The sequence below is a fragment of the Canis aureus genome, chromosome 10 (genome assembly GCF_053574225.1).
Source record: "Canis aureus isolate CA01 chromosome 10, VMU_Caureus_v.1.0, whole genome shotgun sequence".
In the NCBI taxonomy this organism is placed as follows: domain Eukaryota; kingdom Metazoa; phylum Chordata; class Mammalia; order Carnivora; family Canidae; genus Canis; species Canis aureus.
Genome location: NC_135620.1, coordinates 52,648,317 through 52,661,336, shown reverse-complemented (window position 1 = coordinate 52,661,336; position 13,020 = coordinate 52,648,317). Strand labels below are relative to the sequence as shown.

The 13,020-nt window shown below is 39.4% G+C and overlaps 1 protein-coding gene across 4 annotated transcripts in view; it reads right to left on the bottom strand.

Moving 5' to 3' along the window:
- Positions 1-13,020, bottom strand: part of UBAP1 (ubiquitin associated protein 1) — an 84,868-nt gene that overhangs the window by 16,033 nt on the left and 55,815 nt on the right. For all 4 annotated transcript variants that reach the window (XM_077912314.1, XM_077912316.1, XM_077912315.1 and 1 more), the window contains one exon: positions 10,261-10,301. In XM_077912314.1, coding sequence (XP_077768440.1) covers positions 10,261-10,301 — 41 coding nt within the window. The remainder of the gene's footprint in view (positions 1-10,260; positions 10,302-13,020) is intronic.

Here is a 13,020-nt window from a genome sequence, read left to right as displayed (position 1 = left end):
ACTCATGGTAATTGTTCTTCAACCATGACGGGGTCAAACCCACCTTAAAAATCTTCAGTGGCTACGTCCCCTATCTGTAATATTTTTCCCCTTAAATATTCACATGACTTATTCCTTCGCCTCCTTCAAGTCTTTGCTCAAATGTCACTCTCTCATGAGACTTACTCTGGCCACTATATTTAAAATTACTACCTGTTCTTCTTAAAAAAGGGGTGGGGGTGGGGGGCACTTGGGTGGCTCAGTGGTTGAGTGCCTGTCTTCGGCTCACGGCATGATTCTAGGTCCAGGGATCAAGTCCTGCATCGGGCTCCCTGCAAGGATCCTGCTTCTCTCTCTGCTTCTCTGTCTCTTTCATGAATAAATAAATAAAATCTTTAAAAAAATTAAATTACTACCTCTCACTGCAGTACTCCCATGTTACCATCTATCCTTTCTACCATAGCACTTACTACATTCTAACATACTAAATAATTCATTTTTAGATTATATTTATTGTCTGGTCCAATAGAATGTAAGCTTCTTACAGACAAACATTGAAGTCTATTTTATTCACTGATGTACTGTCAAAACCTACACATATTAGGCACTTAATAAATACTGCTGAACTGATAGAACCTCCACAAAACAATCTTGACTAGGATTTCTCTACTTTGGAAAGAATAATTTCTAATTAATACAAAAAATTACATTTTTTAAAACCATATTCTGTAACAGATGTGGAAATATTCAAGAAACAGCAATTATGAAAAAAGGAAAACTAGGGGCACCTGGGCTCAGTCAGTTAAGCGTCTGCCTTGGCTCAGGTCATGATCGAGGGCCCTGGGATCCTACCAGCCCCTTGGGCTTCCCTGCTTCCCTCCCCAGCAGGGAGTCGGCTTCTCCCTCTCCTTCTGCCCCTCCTCCCTGCTCTTGCTCTCTCTCTCTCAAATAAATAAAACCTTAAAAAAAAAAAAAAAAAGGAAAAAGGAAAATCAGACAAGAGCATGGGAATCACAACAAGATTACCAGGAGACATAAACATCTACAACTGACCTGCTTTAACTCCCTGAAGGTTCTCTGCCAAACAGCTGAATCATACAGAAAGACCAGGACATTATCACTCATTTATAGGGTCAGACAAAATAAGAGAGGCTCTTGTATATGTCTCTAACTACCTATACACTCCCAATTGTACATGGTTTCTTTTCTGGACCAGGTTTGGGGGTTAACTTACTGGCAGAATTACCAAGGACAATGAAACAGTTCCTGCTTTTTGACTATTAATAGCTAGCAAAATAAGAATTACTTCTGGGCCTCACACCGGTATATTTTCTTGAATGTTCTTGGACAGAATAATACAATTTAACAATTTTTCTGGGAAATAACCATAATTATTAATATTCTAAGAAAGCTTCCTAGTTGGTCCTATCTTTAGAAGTACTTTCTCAGATGACAATGCCTGTCATATTCCCACCCTTTTTCACTTGATTATTTCTAGTCCTTTAAGAATGAGCTTAAGAATTCCCTTCTTGGCAGCCAGTGGCTCAGCAGTCTAGCGCGGCCTTCAGCCCAGGGCATGATTCTGGGGACCCAGGATTGAGTCTCATGTCGGGCTCCCTGCATGGAGCCTGCTTCTCTTCTCTCTCTGCCTGTGTCTTTGTCTCTCTCTCATGAATAAATAAAATCTTTAAAAAAAAAAAAAAAAAAAAGAATTCCCTTCTCAATCTCAGAACACCCAGTTCATACTAGCTTGTCAGGTCTTACCACTCTGTATGAATAACTTCCTTATACTCCGCCTTGAGACTCTGAGTGAGAATTTGAGAGAGAAATGTTTCATATCTACACCTCCCAATTTCAGCATATTATCTGGCAGATAAGATGCTCAATAAGCAAAGAACAAATAAAAAAGACATGGTCTCACACTTCTTTCATATTTAACTCTCACCCCCCCCCCATGGCTAACTCACATTCAATTAATATTTATTACAATTCAAAATGGTTTACCTAAAATGGTAAGGCTACTCATAAAAATACACCCCACCAAAATGTCCGGTACCATCACAGCTTGCCAAAAAACAAGTATTGGTTACAAAACTAAAACCCTCTGTCACTTACAAAATTCTTTATATTGTAGAGATTAAAAGCAAAGTTCTCTCTAATGTAAAAAAAAAATTTTATCTGTCTTCCATGAAAAAAGGTACTCAAATTTTACTGAAAATTAGATTTTTAACTTTATCTAGTGTCTTGATATGGAGATAAAGCTGAAACTAGCATTTTCTAAGAAGCACTGGAAAGATTTACATTTAATCACAAAATTCAGTCTTTCATTTCAGAATGTTCAAAGCAGGTTAATTACAACACACACACAAATACACATACTGAAAAAATCTTACCCATAACACAAGCATATATGATATACAAATATAAGAAAACTCATCCACAATAAACTAACAAAATTTTCTTAAATGAACAGCTCTATTGTAGAATGGTGATGGGAGCAGAGGAAGAAACTATCCACAAAAAAAGTAATATAGTTAAGATACCTGAACCAAATGAGACTATCTTTCAAAGAGTGTTCAGTTTCCTTGCCTACCTTTCAGTTAGGAAACTGACAGTGCTGTATACACTGACGACTTATATTCTATAAATCAAAGTAGGCCCTGGCTTAGGGACAGAAAGATCAAATATTACACCTTTAAACAACTGCTATTTCTCTTCCTTAACACCAATTACAGGTTTCTGCTTTAAAAAGCAGTTTCATTTCACTAATAACGCCAATGCCAAGGTCATCTGGCACAACCCTCTAGCCTTCCCTGGTCTTAGTCCTTTAAACTTTGTTCGTAGGAAACGAGCCAACAGTTACGTGATTATTGGGGGGAGGAGGTAGGAATAAAGGGCAAAAAGGCATTTACGTGCACCTGGCTGACTCAGCTGGTAGAGCAGGGGACTCTTGGGTGTAGACCTTATTTTAAGATAAAAAAATGGGATCCCTGGGTGGCGCAGCGGTTTAGCGCCTGCCTTTGGCCCAGGGAGCGATCCTGGAGACCCAGGATCAAATCCCACGTCGGGCTCCCGGTGCATGGAGCCTGCTTTTCCCTCTGCCTATGTCTCTGCCTCTCTCTCTCTCCTCTATCATAAATAAATAAAAATTAAAAAAAAAAAGATAAAAAAATATTTGAGGGTGGCTCAGTCAGTTAGGCATCCAATTCTTGATTTCGGATCAGGTCATGATCTCCAGGCCACAGGCTGAGCCCCCACAGGGCTCCACATTGGGTGTGGAAGCTGCCTGAGACCCTCTCTCACGCTCTCTCTCTGCCCCTCCTCCACCCCACCCTGCCACCTGCATGCAAGCACTCTCTCTTAATAAAAAGAAAATCTTTGGGACACCTGGGTGGCTCAGAGGTTGAGGCTTCGGCCTAAGGGAGTGATCCTGGGATCCTTCCTGATCCAGTCCCACATCCCGCTCCCTGTGGGAAGCCTACTTCTACCTCTGCCTATGTCTTTATGTCTCTCATGAATAAATAAATAAATCTTAAAAAAAAAAAAAAAAACAGCTCGGGCAGCCTGGGTGGCTCAGCAGTTTAGCGCCGCCTTCAGCCCAGGGCCTGATCCTGGAGACCGGGGATCAAGTCCCACATCGAGCTCCCTGCATGGAGCCTGCTTCTCCCTCTGCCTGTGTCTCTGCCTCCCTCCCTCTCTCTCTTTCTCTCTCTGTCTCATGAATAAATAAATAAAATCTTTAAAAAAAAAAAAATCTCTTAGGGGAACCTGGGTGGCTCAGTGGATACAGTGGATGGAGCATGCAACTAGATCTCAGAGTTAAGTTCAAGCCCCACATTGACTATAGGGATTACTTTAAAATATTTTAAAAATAAATAGCTAGGGACACCTGGGTGGCTCAGCAGTTGAGCCTTCCACCCAGGGCATGATCCCTGAGTCCCAGGATCGAGTCCCACATCGGGCTCCCTGCATGGAGCCTGCTTCTCCCTCTGTGTCTCTGCCTCTCTCTCTCTCTCTCTCTCTCTCTCTCTCTCTGTGTGTGTCTCTCATGAATAATAAATAAAAATCTTAAAAAAAAAAGCTAAATGGGTAAAATCCTTTTTTTTAAAGATATTTTATATCTGAGCCTGCTTTTTAAAAAAAAAAATTTTTATTTATTTATTCATGAGAGATACAGAGAGAGAGGCAGCGAGAGAGAAGCAGGCTCCTTGCAGGGAGCTCGACGTGGGACTTGATCTCAGGTCTCCAGGATCCCGCCCTGGGCCAAAGGCAAGCACCAAACCGCTGAGCCACCCAGGCATCCCATGAGCCCACTTTCTTAAGTTCAGTTTGGGAAAAGAAAAAAAGTACATCTCTGATGACTGTGGCTACAGAAGTTCCTTGAAGTCAGGTTCTGCATATCACTTTGATTTATGCCATAATGGAAGAGACTAGGCTGAAAATAAAATATTCTCAGGATGAATCCTGGGAAGGCTTCATTGTGTTTTCTTTCAGAATTTCTTTCTGAATTGCTGATGTGCTTTTAATCTTGTCACCTGCATATTTTCCTGAAACAAAGTGACAGTTTCAGGGGAGAGGGGCAATGGATCCTCAATGGAGGATAGAAACTAGAATATGCGTAATTCAGGTTTTACTATGAATTCAAATTGAGAATTCAAATCAAAGTTTTTGAAAAAGAACATCAGTAAAGACCAAACTTAAAATTAAGTGAAAGATACAATTCCATGACTGGGTATCACTACCTAAAGCCACTGCATCAGCTTTACTTTTAAGATTTTATTTATTTATTCATGAGAGAGAGAGAGAGAGAGAGAGAGAGAGGCAGAGACATAGGCAGAGGGAGAAGCAGGCTCCATACAGGGAGCCCAATGTGGGACTCGATTCCAGGACTCCAGGATCACATCCTGAGCCAAAGGCAGACGCCCAACTGCTGAGTAACCCAGGCGTCTCGCGTCAGCTTTAAAATTAAATAAGAGGCGACTGGGTGACTCAGTTGGTTAAGCATCCAACCCTTGATTTCAGCTCAGGTCATAATCTCAGGGCTGTGGGCAGCCGGGGTGGCTCAGCGGTTTAGCGCTGCCTTCAGCCCAGGGCCTCATCCTAAAGACCCGGGATCGAGTTCCGCGTCAGGCTCCCTGCATGGAGTCTGCTTCTCCCTCCGCCTGTTGTCTCTGCCCCTCTCTCTCTCTCTCTCTATGTCTCTCATGAATAAATAAAAATCTTTTAAAAAATAATAATAATAATAATCTCAGGGTTGAGATGGAGCCCCAATGTGGGATTCTGCACTCAGCAAAGAGTCTGCCTGAGATTCTCTTCCTCTCCCTTTGCCCATGTCTCTAAAATAAATAATAAACACATAAAGTTAAATAGACACACATGTAGAGAGATGTACACAAAACTATACAGATATCTGCTATAGGATGGGATGTGAAGTCACAAGAAAATCCTACTCACACCCTAACAACAAAAGCCAGCTAACCTACAAAATCACCTTTTTCATATACAATGTCTGGCATTCAATCAAAAATAAAACACACCAAGAAGAAAACATAATCTATCAATAAGAGAGGAACCAGTCATTAGACCCAAATTGAGGAATAGCCAAAATATTGAAATCATCAGAAAAATTTAAAGTAACTATAATAAATATGTTATATAGGATCTAATAGAAAAGATGAATTTGTGTGAGCAGATGAGGAATTTTTTTTAAGATTTTATTTATTAATTCATGAGAGACACAGAGAGAGAGGCAGAGACATAGAGAGAGGGAGAAGCAGGCTCCCCACAGGCAGCCCAATGCAGGACTCAATCCTCGGACCCCGGGATCATGACCTGAGCAGATGGCAGACACTCAATCACTGAGCCACCCAGCCGTCCCGCATATGAGTACAAGAGAGAGAAATATAAAAAGACAAAACAACAATGCTAGAAATGAAAATGCAGTATCAGAGAAGAAAATCTTTACTAGTTCATAACCAGGCTATATGGATAACCAGAAAATACTTAGCAGAAGAAAGAATCAGAGAAACTGAGGTTAGGTCAAAAGGAATTAACCATACTGAAACACAAAGGGGGAAAAAAAAATGGAATGGAGCCTTAAGAGATCTTTAGGACAATATCAAAAAGCCTAATACATGTATGATTAAAGTCTCAGGAGGATAAGAAAGAAACAAGGGGGGCAGAAGAAATGTGAAGAGAAATAATGGCTGCAAATTTTCCCAAAGTGATGAAAGATCAACCCACAGATCCAAAAAGTTTAGCTAACTTCAAGCAGGATAAATACACAGAAAAATCACACCACGGCACATCATAGTAACAATGCTGAAAACAAAGATAAAGAGAAAATCTTGAAAGACAGTGGGGGAGGGGGAGCAATAATTAAATGATGACCAACTTCTTTACACTGTAAAGCAGTAACAGATCAACTTTTAAAACAATTCAAAGTAAAATACCTTTTTCTATCACTCAGCAGAAAAAGTATTTCAATATCCTAGGAAAAATTAAACCAAGGGCAAAATGAACGAACTTCCCTTAGAAGTTAGCTGGTTCAGGCACCTGGTGGCTTAGTGGTTGAGCATCTGCCTTTGGCTCAGGTCATGATCCCAGGGTCCTGGGATCGAGTCCCACATCAGGCTCCCTCTGCCTATGTCTCTGCCTCTCTCTGTCTCTCATGAATAAATAAAATCTTAAAAAAAAAAAAAAAGTTAGCTAGCTCAATGGTCATAAATAGGACAGCATGGCCTTTCAAAGGAAAGGGTTTAGTTTTATTAAGTATTATCTGATTATACAGATTTATTTTTTCCTAAATTAGAATGTCAAGGCATTTTCTCAGATACTAAAAGAGGAATTTATTTGTTTGCTGGAAACTTTTTCTTAGATGAAACAAGTGGAAAATAAGTTAAAAACTAAAGAGCATTGACATTTTAAGCACCAGACTTCAAGAAAGTCCTGATTTAAAATAAGCCAAGGATCAGTTAAGCATCTGCCCTTGGCTGGGGTCATGATCCCAAGGTCCTAGGATGGAACCCTAAATCAGGCTCCCTGCTCAATGGGAAACATGCTTCCCCCTCTCCCCACCCCCCGCTCTTGCTCTCTCTCTCATAAATAAAATCTTTAAAAAAAATACTAAGCCAGGGACGCCTGGGTGGCTCAGAGATTGAGCATCTGCCTTCGGCTCAGGGCATCATCCTGGAGTCCCGGGATGGAGTTCCAAACCAGGCTCCTTGCATGGAGCCTGCTTCTCCTGTCTCTGCCTGCCTCTCTGTCTTTCTCTCTCTCTCTCTCTCTCTCTCTCATGAATAAGTAAACATCTTAAAAACAAAACAAAACAAAAAAAACCCACTAAACTAAGCCAAGGGTTTGCATTTTACATAATATAAGAATATATATATATATATATATTTTTTTTTTTTTAAGAACAATATTGTTAAAGGTCTTTGAGAATTGCTTATTCTCTTATTCTGTTATCTAGGGATATGTAGTTATTAATGACAGTGGAAGTTCAACCTTAGCTAAAAAAAAAAAGAACCTGAAGGTAAATCAAATACTAGTCAGAAGACAGAAGATAGCACAAGATATAGTCAGCTCAAATATTTAAAAAGAAAAAAAGCAATTTAATATCCAGTTATAAGAGCAGATGTTACCTCCTTGTCCACACCCTAAATGCCCTGGAAGAATTACACACACACATACACCTACTAACCCCTATGGGCCAGTCAGATAATACCTACCTTAGGGAGAATCAATCCATAGGCCTATAAGCTAGGCTGTGCAATCAGATACTCCTTTGGCCAAAAGATGGAAAAACTTTAGCTATATGATGCTAGCCATTTAAACTGAAAGATCAAGTAGCATGCAGCATCACAACAGGATTGGCCATTTTTGACCCTACGCATTCTATACAAACAAGCCAAGAAAGCAAGTCTACAAACAGAAGAATAAAAATGGAGCATGCCTGCAGAGAAAAGCAGTAAGAAAAGGCTACGCAGCTTCCTGAGAGATGGAGGGAATTCGAGCCTTAGTTTCCTGGCTAATTTCAGACTTGTAAGACCAGGTTCAACTTGACTTCCTGCATTCATATGTCAGTAAGACTGCTATTCTCCACCTCCTCCTTTTTTTTGCCTATTTCCTTTAATTTCTATTCCTTAAACTACAAGATATCTAAAAACATAAGATTCTTTACTCTAAAAACTTTAAAGCTATAGAAATTCAAGTAGGAGCTTAGCAGTTTGAAGCAGAAGAAGCTGAAAAGAGAAAGAAAAATCTTTTCTCAGGGAAGCACCTGGGTGGCTCAGTTGATTAAGCATCAGACTCTTGATCTCACCTCAGGTCTCGATCTCAGGGTTGTGAGTTCAAGCCCCATGTTGGGCTCCAGGATGGGCATGGAGCCTACTTGAAAGAGAAAGAGAGAAAAGGAAGGAAGGAAGGAAGGAAGGAAGGAAGGAAGGAAGGAAGGAAGGAAGGAAGGGAGGGAGGGAGGGAGGGAGGGAGGGAGGGAGGGAGGGAGGGAGGGAGGGAGGGAGGGAGGAGTTAAGGGAGAAAGAAAAATCTTTTCTCGAATTTTAGGTAGAATGCTTCACTTAATAAAATTTTGGTAAGGAATGTAAGGAGATGGAGGAATTTCTAAAAATTCTTTATTGATAACTTCAAAATTAGAATCTTCTCTCTAAAGTGTTTAGCTGGAACACCATAACCTGGAGTCCATCTTATTTTCACTCCAGTCAAAAAGGACTTCCCAAAGTGTCAAGATACATTGCTTATCTTTTGAAATAAGTTCAACTCTTTCATTTTTGCTATTTTCTCTCCCCAGAACTTTCCTCTGTCCTTTGCTCTGTCTTCTCTTTTTCCCTAAAAAAGTGATCCAGAAACAACTTCAGATCTGCCTTTTACTATCATTTGAATATTTTGAAAGTATTGTCTAATAATCCTTAGACAATAAGAAATAGCTTACCTGGCAGATCTGATGCCTGACCTGCTATAAAGAACGCAAATTCCAGATTCTGAGTAACTTAACTCCAGAAGGATTTAACAAAACACAAACAAATGATATATGTAAGCATATGCACAATAATTCTAAATATTAAACTGTTGTATAAAATATCTAAGTTAGAACCCCAATGACTGCTGCTGCTGCAGCCTGACTCAGTTGACTGATATGATCAAGCAACCAGAGAGCAGCACCAATATATTGTCATGCAGTCTGGCAAATCATTCTTACAAGGACATGATTTTTAAAATGAAGATCAGCTTTAAAAAAACTTTTTGTTTTTAAAGGGGAAGGAGAAACAGAGAAAGAATCTTAAGCAGGCCCAGGGCAGAGCTCAACATGGGGCTCAATCTCAACCCCAAGATGATGATCTGAGCAAAAATCAAGAGTTAGATGCTTAACCAACTGAGCCACCCAGGTACCCCCCAAAACCCTTTTAAAAAAACTAAGTTGTTTGGATATTTCTGGTATTTAATTCTTCTACTGTATGAAAAGAGGGTCTAATTTTAACTTCTTAAGCACCTCCATTCCTCCCAAATGCAGATAATAAAGTTTATTAATGTATTCAATTCTGGAAGGTCATAACTTAAAAAAGGATGATAAACTATTCATTTCAAATGCAAAATTGTAGCTACCACTACTCACATTTCTGTAATTACTAATCACGGTTTATTTGCAGTAATTATGTCCTATCACTGTGGGGCAGGGAGAGGATGACAGGGATGGACACTAAACCAAAACATTAAAAAAAAAAAATTAAGTGTTAACTATAGATTTAGAGTTTTTCCACACCTGAGATGGCAAAGACCTATGACCAGAGAATAAGAAAGAGAACGTAATATACTTCAATATACTGCTGAAGGGAGCAGTTTAACGTCTGCCTTTGGCCCAGGGCGTGATCCCGGGATCGAGTACCACATCAGGCTCCTTGCAGGGAACCTGCTTCTCCCTTGGTCTGTGTCTCTGTCTCTCTCTCTCCATGTCTCTCATGAATAAATAAATAAAATCTTTTAAAAAAAAAATACTGCTGGAGAACAGTAAAAATAGGTAGGCTACCTACCCATCTCTGGTAATTTTAAGTACAATAACCACAGAGACTCTAAAGTTTATCTACTTAAATACTTCAATATTAAATTACCTGAAATCCACTGGAATGTATATGCTACACTGTTGTAGAACTTTTTCTCAAGCTGCTCATTTAAATAAACATAAAGAGGCACTTACACAATGCTAAGTGATTTCAAATCCTCTGATCAAGTCATAGCTTTAAGCATGATATCTAACAGTCTACTTACCATGAATATCTCCACCCAACTTCTTAGAAGCCATTTAGAACCTGAAAAACAAAGAAATATTTTTAAGCACACGATGTTCTGTGGGGGTATAAACAAATCACTAGAGAAAACTGAGACTACAAAAAAGAAACCAGAGTACTGTCCTCAAACTTCTCAGTCCCAAAATCTCAAAAAAGAAGAGAAAGGAAGAGATATCAGTTTTTCAGAGAAAAATTAAACATTTCTAAAATCTGCATTTCTAAAATCTTCTAAATAAGTATGAGAAAAATAACATACTAACCATTAACCAATTTATATATGGACTATCCAAAGGAAAAAATTACAGGCCACATACCTTCTTGATACAAACTACAAATATGTCAATAACAGATTTTAAAAAAATCTCTTTTCATTCAGTAATGCAAACATAGACCTTATGCTGGCAAGTAAGTCTAATAGTAATTTAAGTGGGGAGTGAATGACAATCCTCAGTACTGTTTAATTAGTATAAAAATGTTTTAAGTGAAGGAAAAAACAAAACCACACACCTTGGCATTTTCACACCTTATAAAAGTAGGTATGAAGTCCTGTCTTACATAAATAATCTGAGTTCTTCAACCTGAAAGTCTATCACCCCTGATATGGTATTTATACCTCTAACTTAAAAATGTAAGCAGAAAAAAAAATAAGGTTAGCTATATGAATTTATGGTCTATTATCTATTAGCCCACATTACAATACACTGGAAGGTATCATACTGAAAAATAATCTACACTCCAATGAAAGTTAAAAAAAAAAAGGAAAAGGGTATTACATCTATCTTGTGAAAATTACTCAAAATGGAATTAAAGTCTGCACAGGGTTTTTTTGTTTTTTGGAGGTTGTTTTTAGAAATTAACAAACTGATTTTTTTTAAGTTGTATTTATTTAAATAATCTTTATACTCAAATGGGGTTTGAACTCATGATCCTGAGATCAAGAGTCTCGTGCTCTTCTGACTGAAGCAGCCAGGCACTCCCATACACTTTTTTTTTTAATATTTTATTTATGTATGTATGTATGTATGTATGTATGTATGTATGAGAGAGAGAAAGAGAGAGAGAGAGGGGCAGAGACACAGACAGAGGGAGAAGCAAGCTCCATGCAGGGAGCCTGACGTGGGACTCGATCCCAGATCTCCAGGACCACACCCAGGCTGAAGGCCACACTAAACCACTGAGCCACCGGGCTGCCCTCCCATACACTTTAAATGGATGAAGTGACAGAGGCACCTGGGTGGCTCAGTCAGTTGAGCATCTGACTCTTGATTTCAGCTTAGATCATCTCAGGGTCCTGAGATCAAGCTCAGTGTTGAGCCCCAGCTCGTCAGTCTGTCAGTCTCCACGCTCAGCACAGAATCTGCTTGTCCCTCTCCCTCTGCTCCTCCCCCTCACTCTTTCTCTCTTTCTCACTCTCTCTAAAATAAACTTTTAAAAATCTTAACTAGATGAATATGATACACTGCCACCACAACATGGACAAACTCAAATACATCATGCTAAGTGAAAGAAGCCACGCTCAAAAGGTTACACATTATATGATTCTACTTAAACTACAGGAATAGAAAATAGGTGAAACTATAGAAATAGAGAAGTAATCTGGCTACCAAGGATTATAAAGGATAGAAAGTATCATGTAAGGAGCACCTGGCTGGCTCAGTCCATAGACCACCCAACTCTTGATCTCAGGGTTGTAAATTTGAACCCCACAGTGGGTGTAGAGATTACTTAAAAATATTTTTTAAAAGTAATAAAAATTTTTTAAAGTGGCTGCCTTTAGGTGGTAGGACTAGGAATAATTTATAATATTTCTCTACAGTTTCTGAACATTCTAAGGCAAACGGGTATTTATTTTATAATTTCTTTAAAGTTTTACTTTATTTTTTTAACATTTTATTTATTTGAGAGAGAGAGAGAGCACAAGCAGGATGAAAGGCATAGAGAGAGGGAGAAGCAGGCTCCCCACTGAGCAGGGAACCCAATGCAGGACTCAATCCCTGGACCCTGGGATCATGACATGACCTGAGCTGAAGGCAGAGGCTTAACCAACTAAGCCCCCTAGGTACCTCTAAAGCTTTTACTTTAAAAGTTTTAGTTTTGGGGCAGCCCCTGTGGTGCAGCGGTTTAGCGCCGCCTGCAGCCTGGGGTGTGATCCTGGAGACCCAGGATCCTGGAGACCCAGGAGTCCCACGTCAGGCTTCCTGTATGGAGCCTGCTTCTCCCTCTGCCTGTGTCTCTGCCCCTCTCTGTCTCTATGAATAAATAAAATCTTAAAAAAAAAAAAAAAGTTTTAGTTTTCCAGAATGATATGAGAACAAAATATTCTGATACTCTAATTAATTCTCTCCAATGGAAAGTTAAAATTATAAAGTATATAGATCATCAATTCTCAAAGAAACAGCAACCATACTGAAAATGATTAAAACTTTTCCTAGGGATCCCTGGGTGGCGCAGCGGTTTAGCGCCTGCCTTTGGCCCAGGGCGCGATCCTGGAGACCCAGGATCGAATCCCACGTCGGGCTCCCGGTGCATGGAGCCTGCTTCTCCCTCTGCCTGTGTCTCTGCCTCTCTCTCTCTCTCTCTCTCTCTCTCTGTGACTATCATAAAAAATAAAAATAAATAAATAAAATAAAATAATTCAGATTATAAAAAAAAAACTTTTCCTATATGCAGAAAATATTTCATTGGCATGCATGCTACAGTGTCATCAAAATATACATAAATCACAATGCAGTCACACTTC